General features: G+C 37.6%; 1 protein-coding gene and 1 pseudogene across 4 annotated transcripts in view; one reads left to right on the top strand and one right to left on the bottom strand.

Moving 5' to 3' along the window:
• Positions 1–24,483, bottom strand: part of ARL13B (ADP ribosylation factor like GTPase 13B) — a 71,077-nt gene extending 46,594 nt beyond the window's left edge. Inside the window, exons 1-4 of one of the 4 annotated variants that reach the window (XM_025376643.1) lie at positions 24,141–24,483; positions 9,270–9,340; positions 8,509–8,630; positions 1,348–1,597 (exon numbers count right to left, since the gene is read on the bottom strand). In XM_025376643.1, coding sequence (XP_025232428.1) covers positions 1,348–1,597; positions 8,509–8,593 — 335 coding nt within the window. In that variant the 5' untranslated portion in view covers positions 8,594–8,630; positions 9,270–9,340; positions 24,141–24,483. The remainder of the gene's footprint in view (positions 1–1,347; positions 1,598–8,508; positions 8,631–9,269; positions 9,341–24,140) is intronic. The other 3 variants (XM_025376641.1, XM_025376644.1, XM_025376645.1) reach the window with 3 other exon arrangements.
• LOC112618963 lies at positions 16,240–16,542 on the top strand (annotated as a pseudogene).
• Positions 24,484–24,795: the final 312 nt, after the last annotated feature.

Genomic DNA, 24,795 nt, shown 5'->3' with positions numbered 1-24,795 from the left:
TTTCAATTCACTTATGATCTAATATATAATGTAACTTACTAATTCTATTTAGTGTATATCTCACCTCCTAGAATGTAAGCTCCTGAGGTCTAACTTGGATTTTTGTTCTTATTCCCAAACACATCCCCAACCCCAGAGCTATGCTTGGCAAATAGTAGATGCCCAAAGAAATATTTGTTGAATTAATGCATGTATTAATGAATAAATCTATAAAAGAGTAAATGAAAAAAATTAAATGACTAATTTTTAAAAAGTACATAATATTGTTTTACAAATAACCACCATTAATATTTTTTACTTTAGATATCACTAATTCCCTGCTTAAACATTTGTAAATACCAATTTAGCCTGTGGTTCAGCAAAGTTCTCTCTTCATACATATCCCTGTTAAAAGTTTTCCTTTAGATTCAATAAACATGAGAATTACTTATACAAATCAAATAACTTCTCTAATATATAAAAATTTAAAACTATAAACTTTACCAATAATCATATAATACAGTTTTAACTTTTGCAATCAGAGCTTCCAAATCACCTCATTTAAAAATGTTCATTTACTACTGAAGACCACAGAGAAACTCTACAATTTTTCATCTAACCACGTGAGAGGTTGATTTTTTTTTTTTTTTAATCCTTAATAGTGAACCATAACAAGGGAAAAGGAACAAGAAGGCAAGGGCAAACATTTAGTTTACTCCAAGTTAAAGAGCAATTTAAACTACTTTCAGTTTGCTATGCCTCATGGCTATAGCACCATCTACTGTTTACTATGCATAAATGCTATGAGGGCTGCTAGTACAAGAGTCCTTTGTCACTTTGTTTTTAAAAAATGTTCACCCACATGGACGCAATCATGTAAGTGTATGTCTAATTTGATAACAATCACATGTCCAATACGGAAATGTAGAAGTGAAAACTGAGAAATCAATGTGGTATTAGAAAAATAAACCATTTACATAACTCTGAAACAATAATACTCTTTAAGAAAAAAAGGACAAAAGCAAAACACAAATTATTAAAAGGGAAAAAATTAAGAGATATTTTAGAACCTTGTTAATGGAATATTTCAAAATGCAAAATTCTATAAAAAGTAAACTATCACATAAAACAATGAGTTTATATTTGAATATCTAAGATATCCACCTTTAAGAATTCTATATAGCCTTAGCCCTTTTTCCCTACAGACAGCATTACAAGGCCTCAGTAAATTAACAACTCCCAGTTAATTACATACATTTTAGTATACTAAAGCATGACTATTTTAGCTTATTCAGTAGTCTGTAACAGGTAAATTTCTTTAGTGGCCAATGCCACCGTCCCTACATTTACAATGCTAACATTACTTACACCAATATAGGTTTTCCCGATATCCTAGGATGTCTTAGCATTTCTGACATAGCCTCTTTTGTCTCTTCCATTCTCTCTTCATCACTGGAATCCACAACAAATATTACCCCATAGGATTCAGCATAGTAATTCTTCCAGATTCCCCGAATTCTTATTCCACCTCCCAAGTCAAAGATGGTGACTTCAAACTTTCCTTGTCTAAGGTTAATTTTTGAAAATCCAACAGTGGGAGCTACATCTTCAGGGTATTCTGTTTCAAATGATACAAAAAAAAAAAAAAAAATCTTTAGACTTTAATTGATAACATTAATTTTTCAACTAAAATTTTAGCACCAAGTGAAGTATTTAGCATTCACTGACAGAATAAACATTATATGGAAGCATACTGGTCTGGGGACAGGCCAGAATATCAAATGAGAAATTTTACTCCATGCAGATCGGAATCTTTCTTTCTCCTGATATAAAACCCGCACTTAGCATATAGTAGGTACTTAATAAGTAGCTGCTGAATTAATAAATGAATAAACTCTCTTGCCTTTAAGGCTATTTACTATCCAAGTTACAAACAATAAAAATGTCAACCTTTCAATACCACAGCTATCCCTAGGGGCTGTTAAAACATCTGTGGAGTTATAAAGAAAACCACGAACACTTAGAGAATAGAAGAGTTTAGAAGAAACAAAGAATGAGAGAAGCTATAAAAATAAGATCGCTGTTTTTTAATTAGCTGAATTAAAGCTATATTTGTAATAAAGAGATGTTTAAGGGCAGCTTACAACAAAAAGTAGATTTCATTCTTTCTATAGGAACATATTTTGGAAAACATAAAGAAGATACAGGATGTATATGAACTGTCAAGGAGTGATAATGACAATAAGAGATTTAAAAGATACCTGAGGATCTTAAAAGACATCATAGGAGAGACAGAATTTAGGCCTTAAAGCTGTGTAGGATTTAAACAGGCAGAAGAGGAAGGGAAATGACAAAGTAAAGGAATAAGAACAAATTGAACATTGTGCCTGCAGCAAATCCTTAAGATTAGGAATGCAAACAGAAGAGGGTTCTGAAGATAGAGAACAAGGAGCTATTGAAAATATCTGGCAGACCAATGATATAATCAAGGTGACTGAAATAGTGCTTTATTAAGATTAATCTTGCAAAAGTCTCTAGACTGACTGGAAGTGATAGTAATAGCCTCTTTTCAGAGAGGCATGAAAATAAAGGAATAGAAAAGAGAACTCATGAAAGATTAATGGCCTGCTGACTCATGGCTATAGAGAAGAGTTCAAACTTCATATTTTTTTCTTCTATTTTTTCTTCATCACTGGAATCCACTATAAATATTATCCCACAGAAAACACTGTTCAGAGCTGCATGGTCAAAACAATAGCCACAAGCCACATGAGACTTTTTAAATTTAAATTTAAATAAACTAAAATAAAATTTAAAATTCAGTTTCTCAGTTGCATCAGTTACATTTTAAGTGTTCAAACGCCATATGTGGTGGCTGGATACAGTGGCTTAGGCCTGAATCTCAGCACTTTGGCAGGCTGAGGCAGAAGGATCACCTGGGGCCAGGAATTTGAGACCAGTCTGGGTAATATCTAGAGTTAAAAAAAAAAAAAAAAAAGCCACATGTGGCTAGTGGTCCATCCTACTGGACAGAGCCAACATAGAACATTCCCATCACTGCAGAAAGTTCTACTGAACAACACTGGTGTTTAGAGGGTCTTATTTCCACATTTAGCAAAACATGTGCTATTACAAAGATTAATTTGAAAGGCATTCGCTAAACTTAGGTGTGACTGAGAAACAGACTTGCAAGACACCAATCTCTTGGTAAGCGCCTTAGTGAAGTTTACACAGCACCTGAAGAAAGTTAAAAGCCACTACAAGTCATACTTTTGCTAATACATTCATTACCTAGAAAGAGAAAAAGGTAAAGTTAGACATATAAGCAGCATGATTTTCCAGAAACAGGATTACACTAGGCATTTAAAAATGTGATCTAAGCCTAACCAGAACTAGTTTGTATGGATAAAATAGGCAGCTGTCTTTCAGTATGAATAGAGAGGAACTCCAGGCAATCATCCGTGAAAACAAATCAACTATGCTGAAGTAGGAATAAGGGAACTAACAAGTATCAAACATCTCCTCGGTACCAGGACTTTGTTAGGCATCAAGGGTGCAAAGAGGTATATGATTGCTGTCCTCAAAGTACAATGTAATATAGAGAAGCGGAATATTAATAGGAATAACACAGAATTTGTACGTTCTTAAAGAAAAAAAAAACCTAGAGATGATAGCATGTAGGAATTCAAGGGAAAGAAGCTGAAAAAGGGAGGGGCAAGTTATGGTCTAGAGAGGCTTTCAGAGAAGAAATGAAATCTTGAAGACTTCATTGTGAGTGAACACATAAAAGCTACATAATTGTAATGGAGAAGGGAGAACTATATTTTAGGCAGAGGGAGCAATTCAAGTACAGATAAAATGATGGCAATATGCCCAGTAAACCAATTCAGATTAAGGAATTTTTGCAAGGTTATATTGTAGGCAGAGACAGGCCTCAGAGGTCTTCAGGACTCCCAAAGCCTGTTTTTTTTTTTTTCTGATATGTGGAACACCTTCTATTCTTTCCTCTGGTTCCTACTCGGCATTTGTGTTTCACAACTTAAGACTAAATGTTCAGGTACAACTTTCCCCATAAATCCTTTTCCGATGATTCTTCCTACTTCTACTGTCACCTTTACCTCTATCATAATAATCTGTCCTCTGCTGATCTTCACAATAGCCTATACCTTCCGAACACATGGGACCATGTCTTTGTATCCTTAGCATTCAGCACAAAGTATATAGGGCTCAATACTACACCACCAAACCACTGAGATAACTGAAGCTGCTATCCCATACATCCATCCTTTCTTTTGCCCTTCCATATATTTATCCATCTATCCTTGTACATGTATTTAGGGCCCATTATAGATGAGAAATCATACAAGAACCAGGAACAAAAAGATGCATGGTCCTCAATTCTGAGAATTTCAATAAAGTACATATGGTAAGACACCATCTCTAGAAAGTCCAAGATAAAATGCAAATAAATAATCAATCAATTTTTGAGCATTTCTTATAAGCTAAGTACTATGTATGGTTTTAGAAATACAAAGATTAATAAAATCCATCTTCTGATCTGATCTCACAGAGCTCTTAGTCTATTGAGGAAATATACACACAAACACACACACATACAACTACATATGAAACATATATATATATAATTTTTTTGTTTTTTTCTCTTCACAAATCACAAATAACTACAATATAATGAAGACAAGGTAATATCCAAAAATGCTAGGGACCAATCTAAACAAATAATTTTTGCACCAAAAATAACAATAGTTCCCTATTAGGAAACACTATTTGATAGTCAAGAGAATCCTAGATTTTTTTTACCTAGGCTCATGACTGCTTACAAGACTATAATCCCCAACTACTATGGCAGCTAGGGGTGGCCATGAGAGGAGGCTAGCTAGCGATATGTTGTTAAACATTTGGATGAGGAGAACCCTGATACATGTATGGTATCTGCCAATTTCCAAAGTATAAATACTTCGACCATGGCCAATTTCAAACTAACAATATGAGGTACCTGAACACAGAGTTGGGAAGAGATATGCATAAAGGGATCTCGCTAGTTCAAATGAGCCAATATGAACAGCAGGTCAGGAATACCACTGCTTCTTTTCAATGACGTGAACCAAAATGATGCAGCAGCTTCTGGTTCAGCTCCTAAAGGAAAGGAGGATGGCCTCCCCTTACCCTTTACCTCTTCTTTGTAGCTGAAATGCACATTTTGTAGTGAACTACCTTCAACCATGTAGGTGAGGGAGAACACTGAGGATGGCAAAGCAAATAGAACAGAGAACTGAGTACTAACACAATGGAGCTGACAAACCTGTCCTAGACTATTTTTGCCTAGGCTGTTATGAGAAAGAAATAAACATCTATCTTGTTGAACCACTGTTATTTTAGGTCTCTGTGAGAACAACTGAACCTGTGTCCAACTAATGCAATTACTGACAACCATGAAGAAGAGAAGTTTGATCTAAAAAAGTAAAGTTCCAGAAAGGGGTATTACTTTTATATTAAGAAGTTATAGAGAAAAAAAACAGAAAGAATGAAACCTAGTATTTGAAAGCACAACAGGGGGACTACAGTCAATAATTTAATTGAACATTTAAAAACAACTAAAAGAGTAACACAAAGAATAAATGCTTCAGGGGATACCCAATTTTTCATGATGAAATTATTATGTATTGCATGCCTATACAAAAATCTCATGTACCTCGTAGTATACACACCTACTATGTACTCACAAAATTAAAAATAAAAAAGGAAAAAAAAGCTATTGTGAATAAAAAAATTAGCTAGGCATTGTGGAGCACGCCTGTGGTCTAGCTACTCTGGAGGCTAAGGCAGGAGACAGCTTGAGCCCAGGAGTTTGAGATAACATGAGCTATGATCATGCCACTGAACTCCAGCCTGGATGACAAAATGATACCCTGTCTCTAAAAAAACAAAAAAATATGGACCAGGCTCAATGGCTCATGCCTACTATCCCAACGCTTTGGGAGGCCAAGGCAGGAGGATCACTCAAGGCCAGGAGTTCAAGACCATCCTGGGCAACACAGTGAGACTCATCTCTACAAAAAATTTTTTAAAAATAAAAAATAAATAAATAAATAGAATATGGATTTTTAAAAAAGCTATTGTAGACACTACAGATAAAAGAAACTGAGGGTTTGGATTTAGCCAATGGCAACACAGTCAGAGAGGAGGCAGACACATCTGAAAAGAAACTAGCAGACAGTTTTTTCTCAATTTCGCACAGAAACAACAACAACAAAAAAGAAGGTTGAGAAGAATCAGAAATAAGTAGAAAAGTAGGAGCCACGGGAGAGATGTTTTAAGAAGACCTAGGCGCATGGTCTAAACAATTGGGACACCAAAATGAGCAAAATGCCTTTAGAGAATTTACAGCCTGAAGAAGTAGAGAGATACACAAACAAAAGGCAATTAAGTAGTGACCAAGTAGGTATCAGTAAGAGGAGGCCAAAAAAGCGGACATGGTCAGTTCTACTAATCAAGGTAGTAACGGTTGGGGCAGCTGGGGATTAAAAACGACTTTATAAAAGAGGGGATTACATGACAAAAATACATCTTTAAAGATCAGTAGATATTCTCTCTAGTTAAAGAAGTGAGAACAACATAAAAATATAAAGGAAAGAGAAGGCTTAAATCTGGGAAGCTTCAAGTAGTTCTATGAAATTAGAGTCCTAAAAAAAACTTCAAAGTAAGAAACTGAAGAGTAAATATGGGATGAAGGACAAAAAGAGAATGAAGGGTGGGGCTCAAAGTTGAAGGCAGTTTTGACATTAAGCATTTTCTAGACTCAGAAAAAGGAACTTATGAATATATGGAGGTGGAATACATAAGAGAAAGGAAAGAGGATGTTCTAAGCACGCCCAGTATACATAACAAATTAGGTAATCTGATTAGCACATTCTAAGATGCCTGCTCCCATGATGTCAGGCTTTAGAGGAATGGATAAAAGAAGGTTAGAAGAAAGTGTCACGGCCTCCAGGTGAAAACTGGTTTTCCACTTGTTTTTGTACGGCCCACAAGCTAAGAATGTGTTTTACATTTTAAATGACTAAAATAAAAGAAAAACATTTCATAACACAGGAAAATTATATTAAATTCAAATTTCAGTGCCGTAAATAAACTTTCAATGGAGCTTAGCCATGCTCATTTGTATACGGATTGTCTTTTTTTTCCCTTTTTTTTTTTTTTTTTGAGACGGAGTCTCACTCCGTTGCCCAGGCTGGAGTGCAGTGGCGCGATCCCGGCTCACTCAACTTCCATCTCCCAGGTTCAAGCAATTTTCCTGCCTCAGCCTCAGGAGCAGCTAGGATTACAGGTGTGTGCCACCACACCGAGTTAATTTTGGTATTTTTAGTAGAGATGGGGTTTCGCCATGTCGGCCAGGCTAGTCTTGAACCCCTGTCCTCAGGTGATCCGCCTGCCTCGGCCTCCCAAAATGCTGGGATTATTACAGGTGTGAGCCACCATGCCCAGCCTGTATACAGATTGTCTATGGCTGCTTTCACACTACAGTGTAAAAGTTTTGTAGTTCAGAAGGAAACTGGATGACTGCAAGGTCTAAAATATTTACTATTCAGCTCTTCACAGAAAAAGTTTGCTGACCACTGGTTTAAATGATGGTGAGTGTCCTATAAAGATATAACGTAGAAGATAGCATAGGCATAGGCTTTAGAAAAATTCATAGACAATAACAGATGATTTACTTCTAATTTACTTAACATTACAGAGTAGCATTTGAGGTGAGAAAATGTTTTTCGCCGAGAGTGAGTTTTGCAACCTGTTAATAAATAAATGCCCTTCCACTATTTAGTAAGCATGATGTCTTACTGCAATCATCAGTTTCCAGAAACAAATACACGTTATGCATTTCTCCCAATTCTTACCCTTTAGATCAGTGGCACCAGGGACCAGTTTTGTGGAAGACAATTTTTCCATGGACTGGAGGGTGGAGGTGGTTTCAGGATGATTCAAGCACATTACATTTATTGTGCACTTTATTTCTATTATTATTACATTGTAATACATACTGAAATAATTATACAACTCACCATAATGTACAATCAGTAGGAGCCCTAAGCTTGTTTTCCTGCAACTAGACAGTCCCAGCTGGGGGGTGATGGGAGGCAGTGACAGATCATTAGGCATTGGATTCTCATAAGGAGCACGTAAACTAGATCTCTTGAATGTGCAGTTCACATAGGGTTCATGGTCCTCAGAATCTAATGCCACCACTGATCTGACAGGGGGCAGCACTCGGGCAGTAATGTGAGTGATGGGCAGAGGCTGTAAATACAGACGAAGCTTTGTTCACTGGCCTGCCGCTTACCTCCTGCTTTGTAGGCTGGTTCCTAACAGTCCACAGACAGATATTGGTCCATGGCCCCGGGGTTAGGGACTCACGTTAGATGCCTGACTGGTGATACATTCTAGGTGCCCAACAAAGTCACTAGCATAGATACTGCTATATTGTAGCACAAAGCATTAAATTAAGATTACCTGGCCGGGCTGGGCGTGGTGGCTCATGCCTGTAATCCCAGCACTCTTGGAGGCCAAGGCAGAAGAATAGCTTGAGGCTAGGCATTCCAAACCAGCTTGGGCAACATAGGGAGACCCCATCTCTACCAAAAAAAACACCTAATAAATTAAAAATTAAAAAAAAAGAAGACTAGCCAGCATTCAATGAGATACACTCAATGAGATGTAGTATGTATGATACATATTCAATATTCAATGAGATGCAGTATCTATGATATAAAGCCATTTAATGATATAGAGGCCTTATCTATAACTTAATTATAAAAATTACTTATCATATTGAAAAAAAGCATCAAGAGATTCAAAGAGAACTATGCTGCCTAACTATACTTCTACCTCTCTTTCATATAAGCACAGGCATGTGACTAACTTCTAGCCAGGAAAATGTAAGTAGAAGATAGGTATTCTTAAAAGCAGGGCAGCTCATCTTCTTGAATTTTCCTTCCTATTGTCTAGAATACAAACACTATTCCCTCTTAGCAGATCAAAGGCATCAAGGAGTCTCTGCATCTCTGCATGTATTCAAATCTGAAACATGGGAATAGTCTGGTCCCATTAATCCAGAGCCTACTTGCCATGAGTCACCAGTATACTAAGAATATAAAGTAGTGGAGTGCACAGTATCTGTACCAAATTAATAAAGAATAAAGCAACTTAACATAAATAAATAATTCAGAATAATTTAATAGAGTTCAGAAAGCACATAAATATTTTCAGCTTACCTCCTTGGATTCCCTTTGCTGTTGCGGTTTTACCAGCATTATCAAGTCCCACCATCAAAAGAGTCACCTTTCTTAAAATAATAGAAATTTAAAAATCACTTTCTTTGTTAATTTAGTATTGAGGAAAAATAAATGCAAATTCATTAATTCAATTAACATTTAAGGAGCACCTATTAAGCACAAGAAAATCTGTTGGATGCTAGGGAGTACAATAATGAATAAAATATAGATTCACAAGCAAATTCATGAAAAATACCTTTAAAGGATCATCCTTTTGTTCTCTAAGCAAATAAAGTAAAACTGTACAATAGATAATCCAAAGGACAGAGAATAAGGGAAAGAAGGAAGATAGGAAGGTGGGGAGACAATCTCTGAGTTATCTATCATGGCTAAAGAATCAACTTCCTAGTTTATTGAAAGCTAACAAATTATCACAAATCTGTTTATCTTATGAAAGTACATAACTGTTTTTAAATATGTAGCATCTTATCAAATATAAATTTATATATAATAACATGATTATGAAGTGCTAACATTTTGAGAGAAGGTTACTACAATTGTAAAGTTTAAAATATTTCTCATGATACAGCTAAACTGCACAGGAAAAAAACAAAAAACAAAAAAACACCCAGTTCAACTTAAAAACTGAAGAAACATAAATCCAGATAAATTAAGTAATCTGGTCAAAGGTCACACAATGAATCAGTTACAGACTCAGAACCAGAACCCAATTCACCTAATTCGTAGGGACTTATATGTGGGATGGGTATAAAGGAGCAAACTTATTATACTGGTCCTAGTCCTATTAACTTGGTGATTCCGTTTACCACTACATAGTCATTTCTGTTCTAGGTTGAACTTTGCACAATATAAGAGGTGAGGCAGTTCATTACCACCATGGATTTGGAAATGAAAACTGCCTTGGGAATACACAGAAAAAAAGCCACAGCTTAACACAGCTGCCATATTTAGACCATAGGGTATGATCAATCTCCTATGGAGTATAGTTCGTCTTTAGCAATCATCCCACGGAGGGTTGAAAACAGAATTCAGATGGCTGTAAAGGGTGTCCTTTCATTTCTCTAGGCTTTGCTCTCTTGGATTTAGACTTGTGGGGAAAAAAAAAAATCAGGTGTACTCGAAGGGGCCATATAACAAAGACAGAAGACACAGGTGAGAGTATGAGGCAGGCTAGTTATGGGTCACAAGCTGAGAAACAACAAACTTAGTCTGGCAAAAGCCAAATTGATAATTTATTAAATAAATAATCACTGACCATCTTCTATATACCAGACACCAGTGTTCTAGGTATTTGAGATACACTTGTTTATTACAGCAACCACCACCATAATAAAACAAAAACAGATAAAGAAATTCTTCCTTGTTAAGCTTACATTTTAGTGACAAAAGACAGCCAGTAATAATACGATAAATAATAAAGTGTAGAAGGTGATTAAGTACTATGGGAAAAAAAATAGAGTAGAGCAGGGTACAAGGGATCAAGGCTGGGGGTGGGAAGAGGAGGCAGGTTTACATAGGGTGGTCAAGGCAGACCTCATTCAGAAGGTAAAAATCTGAGCAAGGACTTGAAGGATGGGGTCATGCATATATTCGGGGCAAGAGAGAATAGCTGGTGCAAAGACCCTTAGGTACAGAAATGCAGGAAGGTCCAAGAATCGGCAAGGAAGCCACTGTGATGAAACCAAGTGAGAAAGGAGCAGAATAGGAAGACAGGAAGTCAGAGACACATCAGGGACCAGTTCATGTAAGCCTATATGCCATTGTGAGGATTCTGACTTCTACTATGAGTAAAATGAATTCCATATTAATTTCCTTTGTTATCTAGGAGCTTTTATCTTCTCTAGATGTTTCAACCATCCCATACCTAGCATGGGAAATAAACAGAAGCTGTGTCTATACTTGACTCAGTGCGAGAATAAGGTAAATCACAATAAGCAGCACTCCAGGGCCCTATTCTCAATTGGCTGGTGGCAAAGCCAGTGGGAATGCCACAAAGACCCACAGCAGATTATAGATTTATGGAGAAGAGGTAGTAGGCAAGGTCCAGGAACCTCTATCCATCTGGAAATGTACCTGCATTATCAACTATGAAAAATATGAATTTGCTTCTTAAGGAAGCTGTAAGATATTAAGAATATAATTTTATTATTTTGTTTGAATTCATAATTATGAATTAAATAACTCATAGAACTATCAAATATCAAAGAACAAGATTTAAGTACAAAATAACTTCCAAAACCAAATATAGTAAATGACTATTCAGAGAAGATGGATAACATAGCATTTAAAATGAGTAACTTAGCAAAGCATGGAGGCATATTTCTGTAGTCTGAGCCACTCCAGAGGCTGAGGCAGGAGGACTCCTTGAGCCTGGCAGGTCAAGGCTGTAGTGAGCCATGATTGTGTCACTGTACTGAAGCCTGGGCAACAGAGCAAGACCCTGTCTCAAAAATAAAACAGGCCAGGTGTGGTGGCTCATTCCTGTAATCCCAGCACTATGGGAGGCTAAGGTGGGCAGATCACTTTGAGTTCAGGAGTTCGAGACCAGCCTGAGCAACATGGCGAAGCCCCATCTCTACTAAAAACACAAAGATTAGCTGGGCATGGTGGCACACACCTGTAATCCCAGCTACTCAGAAGGCTGAGGCTGGAGAATCGCTTGAACACAGGAGGCAGAGGTTGCAATGAGCCGAGATCACGCCCCTGCACTCCAGTCTGGGCAACAGAGCAAGACTGCACCTCAAAAATAAAATAAAATAATAAAATAAAATAAAACAAGCCAGGTCAGGCCTGTAGGTTCATTCCTGTAATCTCAGCACTTTGGGAGGCTGAGGAGGGCAGATTACTTGAGCTCAAGAGTTCGAGACCAGCCTGGACAACACGGCGAAATCCCATCACTACAAAAAAAGAAAAAAAAAAAAAACACAAAAATTAGCCAGGCTGGCAGTACATGCCTGTAGTCCCAGCTACCTGGGAAGCTAAGCTGTGAGAATTGCTTAAACCCGGGAGGCAGGGGTTGCAGTGAGACGAGATCGTACCACTTGTACTCCAGCCTGGGCAACAGAGTGAGATGCTGTCTCAAAAAATAAAATAAATAAAATTAAAATTAAATGATAAAATAAATATTTTAGATAATTCAAGTTACTAGAGATACAATGAATTGGACTAAAGTAACGCTAATATTAAAGCTAACTCAATTGTTCTTTATGTATACAATGCATTTCAAGATCTACAGTGCTTTAAACATTGCCATGAACCAAAGCAATTACTTTTGGGGAATAAATCCCTGTTTTCTACTAGTTTACATCATTTATTCCATAAATATTAAGCACCCCTTACATAGCAGCAAACAAATATCCACAATTATTAGGCCTCATAAACCTTAGAGCCTAGAAAGAAAAAAGGCACTGGAGAGGTAATTACAGTAACATGAGATAACTGTTATAAATTAGGAGAAGCAGTGGGCAGTCATAAGGATAGACAGCAGACCACAGAGCCCACTCTGGAAGTCAGAGAAGACAATACCACAAATAAACAAATAAGCATCAACTGAGTTGGCAGTTCCTGGAAACATCACGAAATCTTTTCACATCCCTTACAAGTCAAAGTAAAAATTCCCTGATACACCATTTCATGAAAAATAACTCCTTGTTCTCCATTACATAGAGCATCTCACGTTTTTCTCCATTCTTGTCAAGATTTCAGTTTTTTAAAAAAGCAAACATCTAAATACATATATACTGTGCATTTTGAAACACTGTTCCTAAGGCCACCAAGAAAATCAGCTTTTACCTTAAGAGTCTGTCTTTATTTATAGGCTATTAGGCTCAAACAAACAAAAATGTCCTTCAAAGAAGAAAATCACTTTAGAGAATTATAATAGTGTTGAGACTGGCATAAAATAATTCTATTTCTATTTTCACTTTGACTACCTTTACAACTAGTTAATTTTTAAGATTATGCCCTATTCCTGGAAAAGGCTTTAATTAAATGTTTTAGGGAATTAAAGCATTACTGAATAAACATAACTAATAAGCAGTACAAATAAAAATCACAGCATGAATTACTGCAAAGCCTGATAACGAAGGATTAAATTTATACTTTCAGGACAGAATGTGATTAAAAGGTTAACATTCACCTAAAACTCAGGCTTCTATAAAGAGGTATAATTTATTTAACCTATGTTAAAATGTACACGTAGCTACAGCTTTTTAAAACATGATAAATTGGACGGGCACGGTGGCTCACACCTGTAGTCCCAGCACTCTGGGAGGCCAAAGCAGGAGGATCACTTAAGCCCAAGACCAGCTTGGGCAACATAATGAGACTGTGTCCCTACAACAAGCTTTTTAAAAAATTAGCTGGGAATGGTGATGTGTGCCTACAGTCCTGGCTACTTGGAAGGCTGAGGTGGGAGGATCACTTGAGCCCATTGAAGCTGCAGTGAGCCATGACTGCACCACTGCATTGAAGCGTGGGCAACAGGATGAGACCCTGTCATTCATTCATTAATTCATTCATACATGCATGCATACATACATACAAAAATATGGTAAATTATTATTGGGAACAGTTTGGCTGTGGTGCTGTATGACAACAGAAAGATGAAAGATTGCCAATATCTCTTAGTCTGATGATTATCTGATCAAATACATTAGCCCTTCAAATTGAAAAAATAATATACAGTGCTCTTAGGTTTACAGTGTCTACAAAAGTTGACACTAGCAATAAAATCAATCATTTAATCATTTGGTCAGATGGTAATACAATTAAAGCACATTAAGCATTGTGGATACAAAAATGCCTCAGACATCATTTCTGTTCTGAAGTGCTCAACCTCTAGTGAGAGTGACTAAAACATAAATACAAATACATTCTGACACTACGAAAGTTTAACATCTTTAGCTATATATGTAAGATGATAAAGGAATACACAACAAGGGGACTTTATCCAGCCCAAAGTTAGGGCAGAAGGTCAGAGAAGCTTCTTAAGGTAATGCCTAACCTAAGTTCTTAAAGTGAGAAGTTAGCCAAGCAAGGAAAAGGTGAAAACAGAAGGAAGATGAAGGGATTCCAGAATGAGAACACTGCACGAGAAAATACCACTCACGTTATGAATTGATAAACAAGGGGTTAAGAGGACATCTCAGTATAGCAGCCTCAAACAAAAGAAGAACATAGTCACAACTCAATAAGTAGTGAGTCTAAAGGGAACTTGACATACTTCTACTTCAGGAACCAGTAAATGAGCATCCCTAGTCCAAAAATCTGGAATCTGAAATGCTCCAAAATCCTAAACTTTTTAAACACCAGTATGACGCCACAGTGGAAAATTCCACATCTGACTTCATGTGACAGGTGGCAATCGAAACTTTGTTATGTGTACAAAATTACTTAAAATATTTTACAAAATTACCTTCAGACTATTGCATATACAACATAAATGAAATTTGTGTTTAGGCTTGGAGGCCATTCCCAAGATACTTCGTTTTATATATATATATGCAAATGTTCCAAAATAAAAAAAAAAATTTGATAAATCTTAGGTCCCAAACATTTCAGCTAAGAGATAATCAAACTGGGCCAGGCACAGTGGCTCACACCTGTAATCTCAGCACTTTGGGATGCCGATGCAGGTGGATTACTTGAGGTCAGGAGTTTGAGACTAGCCTGGCCAACATGGTGAAACCCCATCTCTACTAAAAAAAAAAAAAAAAAAAAAAAAATTAGCCAGGCCTGGTGGTGCACACCCGCAATCACAGCTACTCAGAAGGCTGAGACAGGAGAATCACTTGAACCCAGGAGGTGGAGGTTGCAGTGAGTTGAGATCGCACCATTACACTCCAGCCTGGGCAACAGAGCAAGACTTCGTCTCAAAAACAAACAAACAAACAAAAAAAGAAATAAACTGTATTATCAAATAATTAATGATGGAACCTTTCCAGAAGTTGAAAGTGATCACCTCATTCCTAATATTATAGTCATCCCTAGGTCTTTGATTACTAGAAAGGCTGAGATACAAAGAACTCTGAAGTATTATAGGATTTACAGTATGCTATACTAGTAATAAGTAACATAAGAGGAATTATGGGTACTCTGAAATGTAGCAACAAACTTGGTGTTAGAGACCTGAGTTCAAGTGCCAGATTTGCCGTTTCTAGGCTATACGACACATTACTTCTCAGAATTTCATCAATAAAATAGGATAATAACAATAGCCATTCTAAAGGGATGTAATGAAAATTAAATAAGACAGGCTGCAATGAGTTGGGATGATGTCACTGCACTCTAGCCTGGGTGACAGCGTGAGGCTGTTTAAAAAAAAAAAAAAAAAAAAAAAAAATCTAACCACAGCATTTTTCTGCTTAAAATCCTTATAGAAAATCAAGTCTCAATTTGGCAGCCCCCACTTCTGCCACTCCTGGGAGGCCTGCCATGCCAAGGATTCCTTCTATGCCAGGTATTCCCCCAGCCCTTCACAACCATCCCCGGCTACTTTTTATACAGGCTCCTCTACCAGAACTTCCCTTAATCAGCTCTGTAGCACCTGTATCAAATGTGCTGGGCACACAGTAGGCTTCTCTACTGAAAGAAACAACAAACATTTTCTGACCCCCATTTGCTGAGTAAATAATAAGTAAAATTAAAATACATTAGATTGAGAAAGTACTATAATGAAGTTAATTTATACAAATCTTCACATCAAAATAGCTCATATTAAAGAATGTTATTAAATCCACATACATCAAATTGGTTGAAGTTTTCTGAAAAAAGCTTACATGCTCATGGTTTCTAAGTACTAATTAACAGAAAGACTTTCAAAACTGAAATAGGGGTCTCAGCAGCTCAGGCGGCGGGAGGAGTGCCAGTAGCCAGGCAGCCCAGCTTCGCGAAGGCTCTCAGCGCCGTGGCCCACAGGTGCCCAGCAAGCGCCCTTCCCGCCGCCAAGATGCCCAAGAGGAAGGTCAGTTCAGCCGAAGGGGTGGCGAAGGAAGAGCCCAAGAGGAGATCTGTGTACTTGTCAGCTAAACCTGCTCCTGCAAAAGTGGAAACGAAGCCAAAGAGGCATCAGGAAAGGATAAATCTTTAGATTAAAAAAAAAAAAATGCAAACAAAAGGGAAAAAGCGAAAATAGGTCAAAGTGGCTAACCAAGAAACTAAAGAAGATTTACCTGCAGAAAACGAAGAAACTAAAACCGAGGAGACTCCAACCTCTGATGAAGCAGGAGAGAAAGAAGCCAAGTCTGATTAATATAATATACCATGTCTTATCTGTAGTCCCTGTCTCCCTTCTTGTACAATCCAGGGTATTTTTATCAACTGTTTTGTAAGTGCAAGTTTTTTAGTAGCTCTAGAAACAATTTTGAGAAGCAGGAAATCCCACCTCATTCCATTGTTAAGTTTTTTCAGGAGGTGAAATAATTCTCTGGTTGTTTATTTTTCATGAAATCAGAAAATAGTATGGGATACTGAATTACAGCAAGTTCTGAGTGTCCGGGACGTCAGCTTAACATTCCATAGATTAGGGCTGAGTTTTTATATATTGTAATACAAAATATACTAAATGGCAATACAGAGTCAGAATCCTGCATTTAAGGTCTTGAACATTTTAAATTACTCCTATTCCCATGTTTTTTTTCACAGAATTGTTTCCTAAAGAAAACCACTCCTTGATCGTGGCTCTCCCTGTCGGAACTGTGTACACTGTAACAGAAGTCCTGTTTTCCTGATAACTGTGTTAATGTGCTGAGAAAGATTGAAAATTTGGGTGTATCGTGTACATGGTATTAAACTGTGAATTGGTAGAACGTGTACAGCTTATCAAACACTTGTAGATACTGGCTCTTGATAATCCTCTTAAGAAAAATTTGCCTCCAAATGTTAAGTTGGAACATCACTATAACTATTTTAAAAAGAGGCCGGGCACCGTGGCTCACGCCTATAATCCCAGCACTTTGGGTGGCCAAGGTGAGAGAATTACTTGAGCCCAGGAGATTGAGACATGCCTGGGCAACATGGTGAGACCTTTTCTCTACAAATAAAAAAAAAAAAATTAGCCAGGCATGGTGGCACGTACCTCCCAGTTACTTGGGAGGCTGAAGTGGGAGGATCACTTGAGCCGGGGCAGTCAGGGCTGCAGTGAGCAGTGATCACTCCTCTGCACTCCAGACTAGGCAATAGAGCGAGACCCCCTGCACTCCAGACTAGGCAATAGAATGAGACCCTTTCCTGAACGACATTATGGCAATCATTTGAACATCTACAAATCTAAACTTCCTCATCTTTTAACTAAGGAAGATAAGACTTTCAATATGTTAATTACATAAAAGCTATTCCTTTTTTTGGTGGGGGATGGAGTCTCGTTCTGTCACTCACGCTGGAGGGTGCAGTGGCGAGATCTCGACTCACTGCAACCTCTGCCCCCTGGGTGCAAGCAATTCTCCTGCCTCAGCCTCCCAAGTAGCTGGGATTACAGGAGCCTACCACTATGCCTGGCTAATTTTTTGTATTTTTAGTAGAGACGGGGTTTCACTATGTTGGCCAGGCTCCTCTCGAACTCCTGACCTCAAGTGATCCATCCACCATGGCCTCCCAAAGTGCAGGGATTACAGGTACGAGCCACCATGCCTGGCCCATAAAAGCTGTTTTTTAACTTCAAAAATATTCTGCAAGTCAAAGAAAATATTTCACTAAAAACACTAAAATCAAAGTTTGACACATCGAAACTCTATTATCTAAAACATTTAAAAATACATGGAGCAAGTTCTAAATTTTAACATTAACATATAAATTCTAAAAGTAACAAATACATATACAAAAAAGACTTCAGAACAGGGTTTTGTGATACATATGTGAGAATTTTAAAGAATCACTATACGACAAATTGATAGAATGAAAAAATGTATTGAAAAAAGTGTGATTTTACTGCAGAAATACGCTATTTTCTGACATTTCGATTCAGATCTAGAACCCCATATTATAGCAAAATCATTATCTAAATTTATTGAGTATGAATAAATAGTGAGAAGGCCAAACTTGGGTTCACAGCCTGCTTTAAAGCCTTGATCAAGTCAAATTCTTAGCATCCATTTTTTCATCTCTAAAATATAAGAGGGTAAAATAAGAGTGTCTCTAGGTCCTTTTCTATCTTAAAATTCTAAAATTCTTACTATGCATAATCAATTAGAACTAGAGGGATAAAAAGAGATGTAAAATATTCCAGTTCAGCATACAGTACAATAGATAATCCTCGCTAATCTGTATGTACAGGTTAATTAGAAAATTAAGAACTCAGCAATTTCTATAAATGGTCTAGATTTATAGTTATATTTATTTAGGCCAAGAATGATGGTATTAGGGAGTTAAGTATTCCCTCAATGAAAAAGTTCATAGCAAAGAGGACAAACACCACTAGAAACGTTGTGTACTGTAACATTTGAATATCTTATTTTAGACTTGGCCACAGCAAACAACAATTTACTAATAAATTTGAAGTAAAGCTTTGATAGGTTGTATTGTGATGCTGAAAAAACATAGATGGACAAGAAATCAGTTCCAATTAAAGGTTAACTCTGTGGAAGAAAGGGAGGAGATGAATAGGGGGCAGGAAGTTTCAAGGATTTGTTACCTACTTATTAAAATTGAAATATGATGACTAAAGATTAAAATTTATAAAACCTGGCAGGCATATGGTACTTATTATATCTTCCTTTTGATTAAATAACAGTAAAAATATTTTTCATTTTATATATAAATAATATATAAGGAGTTATATAACATGTATATTTTTATATAAACAAAGAATTTTGTTGCCAAAATTTGTATGCAAAATTTGTTGCATAAATTTCTTCAAGACCCAGGTAAAATTACACCCCTTCTAAAATCCTCTTTCCTGATTCTTGTTAAAAATCTTAAAAATCATCTTTCAACTCTTGCATATTCAATCATTGTATTTTACACGCAATATTTCATCACCTAGATGCTATGTTACAAATAACAGGAGCTCAAAATGTGTAGATGAGAATGTGTAAGGGTTAGAATCTGCTGAAGGCCCAGAGATTTACTGAGCATCATAGCTTCACAGACCTTGTGTCCTGTACTCAGGATGAAGGCTGTTCCCTATAGGCTAAATAAATTGCAGCAGATTAAAATTTTTTAATGTTAAAAATTAAAATATAAAAGTACTAGAAAAAAGTATATGTGAATGTAATATTGGAATGCTGATGAACTTTCTAAACATTACACTGAAAAAGTAATATATCTGAATTTAAAATTTTTATTTAGTCTTATTGATTGATTGATTGATTGAGACAGGGTTTCACTTTTTCGCCCAGGCTAGGCTACAGTGGGGCAACCTTGGCTCACTGCAGCCTCCACCTCTGGGGCTCAAGCCATCCTCCTGCCTCAGCCCCCCAAGTAGCTCGGACTACAGGCACATGCCACTACGTATGGCTAATTTTTTAAAAATTGTTTTGTAGGGATGGGGTCTCACTATATTGCCCAAGCTGATTTCAAACTCCTAGGCTCAAGCAATCTTCCCAAAGCACTAGGATTGCATGTGTGAGCCACCACACCCAGCCTGAATTCAAAAATTTTAAATGTTTATATACAAAAATCACAAAAATTTGAAAATATAACAAATGGAAAGAAAATACTTGCAATATTATACAACTGACCCTTGAACAACACACGTTTGAACTGCACAGTTCTACTTATACACGAATTTTTGTTTAATGAAAGTTACACGTGTGCCTTCCTCTCCTGCCTCTGCCCCCCTAGCCTCCATGTCCACCTCTTCTGCCTCTGCAATCCCTGAGACAGTAAGACCAACCCCTCTTCCTCTTTCTCCTCAGGCTACTCAAAGGGAAGAGGATAAGGATGGAGACTTTTATGATGATCCGCTTCTACTTAATAGTTAATACATTTTTTCTTCCATATATATATATATATATATTTTTTTTTTTTTTTTTTTTTTTTGAGACAGTCTTGCTCTGTCGCCCAGGCTGGAGTGCAGTGGCACGATCTCGGCTCATTGCAACCTCCATCTCCCAGGTTCAAGTGATTCTCCTGCCTCAGCCTACCGAGTAGCTGGTATTTACAGGCACCCGCCACCGCGCCCAGCTAATTTTTGTATTTTTAATAGAGACAGGGTTTCTACCATGTTGGCCAGGCTAGTCTTGAACTCTTGACCTCAAGTAATCCACCCACTTCGGCCTCCCAAAGTGCTGGGATTACAGGCCTGAGCCACCGCGCCCAGTCCCTTATGATTTTCTTAACATTTCCTTTCCTCTAACTTTAAGATAACAATAAATTATACATATAACATAAAAAATCTGTGGTAACTGACTATTCACGTTATCAGTAAGGTTTCTAGTCAACAGGAGGCTATTAGTAATTAAGTTTTTGGGAAGTCAAAAGTTATACGTGGATTTCTGACTGTGCTGGCAAGGCGGGGTTCAGTGCCCCTAAACCCTGTGTTGTTTAAGTGCCAATTGTACTACAGAGAAACAGTAGCTATGATAAACACTTAAAATTTCTTTTTAAAAATTCAGTAGGAAAACACACCTGCCCCAATAGAAAAAACATAACAGGAATCCAATGGACAATTGCTGAGAAAAACACAAATGTTCAAGGAAAAAAAAGCTAATCTTCCTAATAATCAAAAACAACAACAACAACAACAACAAAAAACAGAAACTTAAAGCGGAAAGCAGTTTCCCCTGTAACCTGAAGAAGATGAAAAACTGATGACTCCTGATTTTCTCAGTGAAAAAGGCACTCCAATGCCCTGTTGGTAGGAGTAGAAACGGTGTTTTATTTTATTTTTTTAATCCTTTCTGAGGAGGAATTTGGTAACATATTTTTAAAAGACAAACTTAGGAACAATAAAAGTTTCAAGAGTTTATTTCCACATTCATTGATTCATGAATGGAGCCATACCAAACTGAACCAAAATTCATGAATGGGGCCATACCAAACCCCAAATAAGTGGGGTTCGGTACTCCACTAAGGGGGATCAAGCATTAAACTTTTATAAGATCTTGACTCCTGACCTAGACTGGTGCCTTAACACTTGATCTCTGACTCCTGCCTTGTCCTTATCACACAAATCTAATCCCTGATTCCAATGTCTGGAATAATATGCTCACTAGGAGAGAATCTAAGTGAGGAGCGGTGGGTAAATACAATGGGTACAGAATATATTAAACAGATCTGCAAAGTAATCTCAAATATAATGTATTAATAACCATCATCATCTCTTTTACAAATTCACTCCTCACATTTGTCAGGATATCTTCATAAAATATAAACATGAAGAGGAATCTTAATAAGAAATTCTACAGAAAACAAATACATAATAATCAAACAGGCAATTTCTGTTGAAAAAATAGAGAATACCATAAAAGCACAAAATTTTGTTTTTAAAATTAGCTTGCTCACCTCTCATTTATTCCAGTAAAATAAATGGAACTACTTGCTAATGTTATTTGCTTAAGGATGACTATTACTAAGAAAAATCAAACTACATACAATATTTGGCAAATATTTATTCAGCCACTGTTATAAATCAGGCATTGAACAAGAGGACTTAGAAGATAGGTGTAATCCAACTTGTTTTCAAATCCTTTGACAGTTATCCAAATTGAGACGTTTACCTACGTCCTTTATATTACACTATGATCTAGAACAGTAAGGTCCAGAAGAAATGTAATATAAGCCACATATACATTGAAATTCTCTAGTAATCTCATTTTTAAAAAAGTAAAAAAAGGTTAATTCTAATATATTATCTAATCTAACATATGCAAAAGTTATCATTTCAACATGTAATCAAACTTTTAACAGACTGATAAGATGCTGACTTTTTTGCATAATAAATCTTTCAAAGCGCACTATGTATTAAACATCTCAATTCAGACTAGCCACATTTCAAACGCTCAACAGCCACATGTAGCTCGTTGTTACCCTACCGGACAGGACAAATTTAGATGGTACTTACTAAAGAAGAAAATACAATCTGGGTTATGCCGCTAAATTTTACTAATGCTTTATTAAGAAAATTCAATTATCTGTTCTACTTGGAAATCAATACATTCTCCTTTCTCTGAACTCTGTCTTTTCTTTAAACAAATCATTCCAGAGCGTATATACACAAAAGCTGCTAAGGAAAGCAAAGACTAAGAATGATGAATTAAATTGAACACTCCTTCGAATTACACGTTTTCACTGTTCTTAGATAAAAGAACGTAAGTTATATGCCTTCAATAGAAACCAAATACATTTCTTAAAAGCAGACACGATAGAAAATGAGGCGCCAACTATTATGAATGACCCTCAAGTCTTAGCAGATACTTTGAAATTAGACCAGAATATAATTTAAAAAAAAAAAATCAGAATCTATACACCTAAAACCACTCTTTGACCTTTCTTTTTTTTTTTTTTTTTTTTTTTTTTTTGAGACAGGGTTGCACTGTGTCACCCAGGCAGTGGAGCGATACCGGCTCACTGCAACCTCCGCCTCCCGGGCTCAAGTGATCCTACTGACTCAGCCTCCAGAGTAGCTGGGACTACAGGTGCGCGTCACCGCGCCGTTTATTTTATTGTAGAAACGGGGTTTCGCCATATTCCCCAGGCTGGTCTCGAATCCCAGAGCTCCAAAGATCCAACAGCCTCGGCCTCCCAAAGTGCTGGGATTACAGGCGTGAGCCACCAAATCCAGCCCATCTTTGACTTACAGAGTTGATCTTACCACTTATATTTAAAACATTCAAATTCAGTTAAGAGCTAATAATCAGGACGAATCTTTAGTTTCATTTAAAGTTACTTTTTTTCCAACCTAGACATGTATTTTCCATTATAATGTGTCAGTGTAGCTTTTCAGATTCATTCTTTAAAGGACAGTTCATTCTCTTGGCAAATATACTTAAAATGTTAACAATTAAGAAAAAAAAAAAACAAAAAACTTTGCTTTATCTTATCCTTGGCCCAATTCCAGACTAGAACTATGAAAAGTCAACATTATTTATATAACAAACACGAGGTTTCTTTACAGGTTAGGCCTCAGTTTCAAAAGCATCAATTTCACTGATTATTTCCTAAGACAGCACCTGGCACAAGGTACTGTCTTAATAAATATTTGTTGAATGAATGAATATCAAGTAACAGGTGCTAATTATTAACACTTCTAGCATTGCAAAATGAAATGTTAAAAAGTGGACCCTTTCAATTAAAATGTTTTACTAGAGACCGTATGAAAATTGGAAGCTACATTACAGTTAAGAAAACACTATCCATCACTTGTTCTCATTGAATACAATATTTCTAAAGCACAGAGTATTATCACTCTCGTTTAATATTTAAGAAAGGTGGGGCCAAAATGGTTGAGTCATATAATTATTAAGTAGTGGAGCCAGATTTCAAGCCCACGTGCTCAAATACAACTGTGTGGGGGTGTGTGGAGGTGTAAGTTGGAATGGAATGTGCGCATATTATGAAAACTATATTCCATGTCCCCCTCTTGTTAAAAGAACTTCCAGTACAAAAGCTTCAGAAGAAAAACACACAACGGATAGTTTTCAATTCCACACACACACACACACACACACTTTTTAACAAATTCAAACCTATTTAAAATATAACAACGATAAGCACCGTCAATCGTAACGTAAAGTGGACCAGACAGAAACGCTACATCCTCCAATCTCTCCCTCCCGGGACACCCTGGGAATGAAAGCATCCCTTGCGGCCTGGGACAGACTCTTGCAGGCGCGGGGAACAGGCGGCGCCCCGCCCCTGGGGCGCAGCCATCCCCAACCCCTAGGACCGCCGGGACAGCTGGCTCCAGCCTACCTGACGGGCTCCCGCCACCGCTTGAACCAACCGCAGCAACTGGCCATCAGACTGAACATCCCGGGTCGCTCCTCCCGCCACTTCCCATCCGAGCCCGGAGCGGACACCGGCACCCCGCTCTTCCCCGGGGGCCTCCGCCACTCCGAGACGCCCCTAAAGTGGATAAGTCGGAAGGAAAAGCCGGGAGAGAGGTCAAGGCGGCCAGTCGGAGCACTAAGCCCTGCTAACCGCGCCGGTCCGCGACGACTGCTCTCTTAGCCAAGAAACAGCCTGGCCAAAGACGCAGATACACCGTAGCCGAGTTAGCGGGACCCGGCTGAAGAAAAGCCCCGCGTCGACGTGCAGACGTTACTTCGAGGCGCGTAAGGCGTTCCCCAGGAAACGACCGTACTGCACTCCTCCAATCATCGGTTGAGGTCCTGCGGTGGAGGCCTCTGAGTGGCTGTAGAGTCCTGGCTACCCGCCCCTGCGCGAGACCAGGAAAGGTGAAAGGGGAGTACTCTAGAAGAAGGAGGCGGAGCTCGAGGTAGCTAGTTCTCGTAACTAGGCAACCGGAGCGTCCGGAGATAAGCTGGAGGATCCAGGACAAATCTCCAGAAAGGCCTATCTTTATACCTATACAAAATGTGTTGCCAATCCATGATGCTGTTCCTTT

Source organism: Theropithecus gelada, chromosome 2 (assembly GCF_003255815.1).
Source record: "Theropithecus gelada isolate Dixy chromosome 2, Tgel_1.0, whole genome shotgun sequence".
Taxonomy (NCBI): domain Eukaryota; kingdom Metazoa; phylum Chordata; class Mammalia; order Primates; family Cercopithecidae; genus Theropithecus; species Theropithecus gelada.
This window is presented reverse-complemented; position numbering and strand designations above follow the sequence as displayed.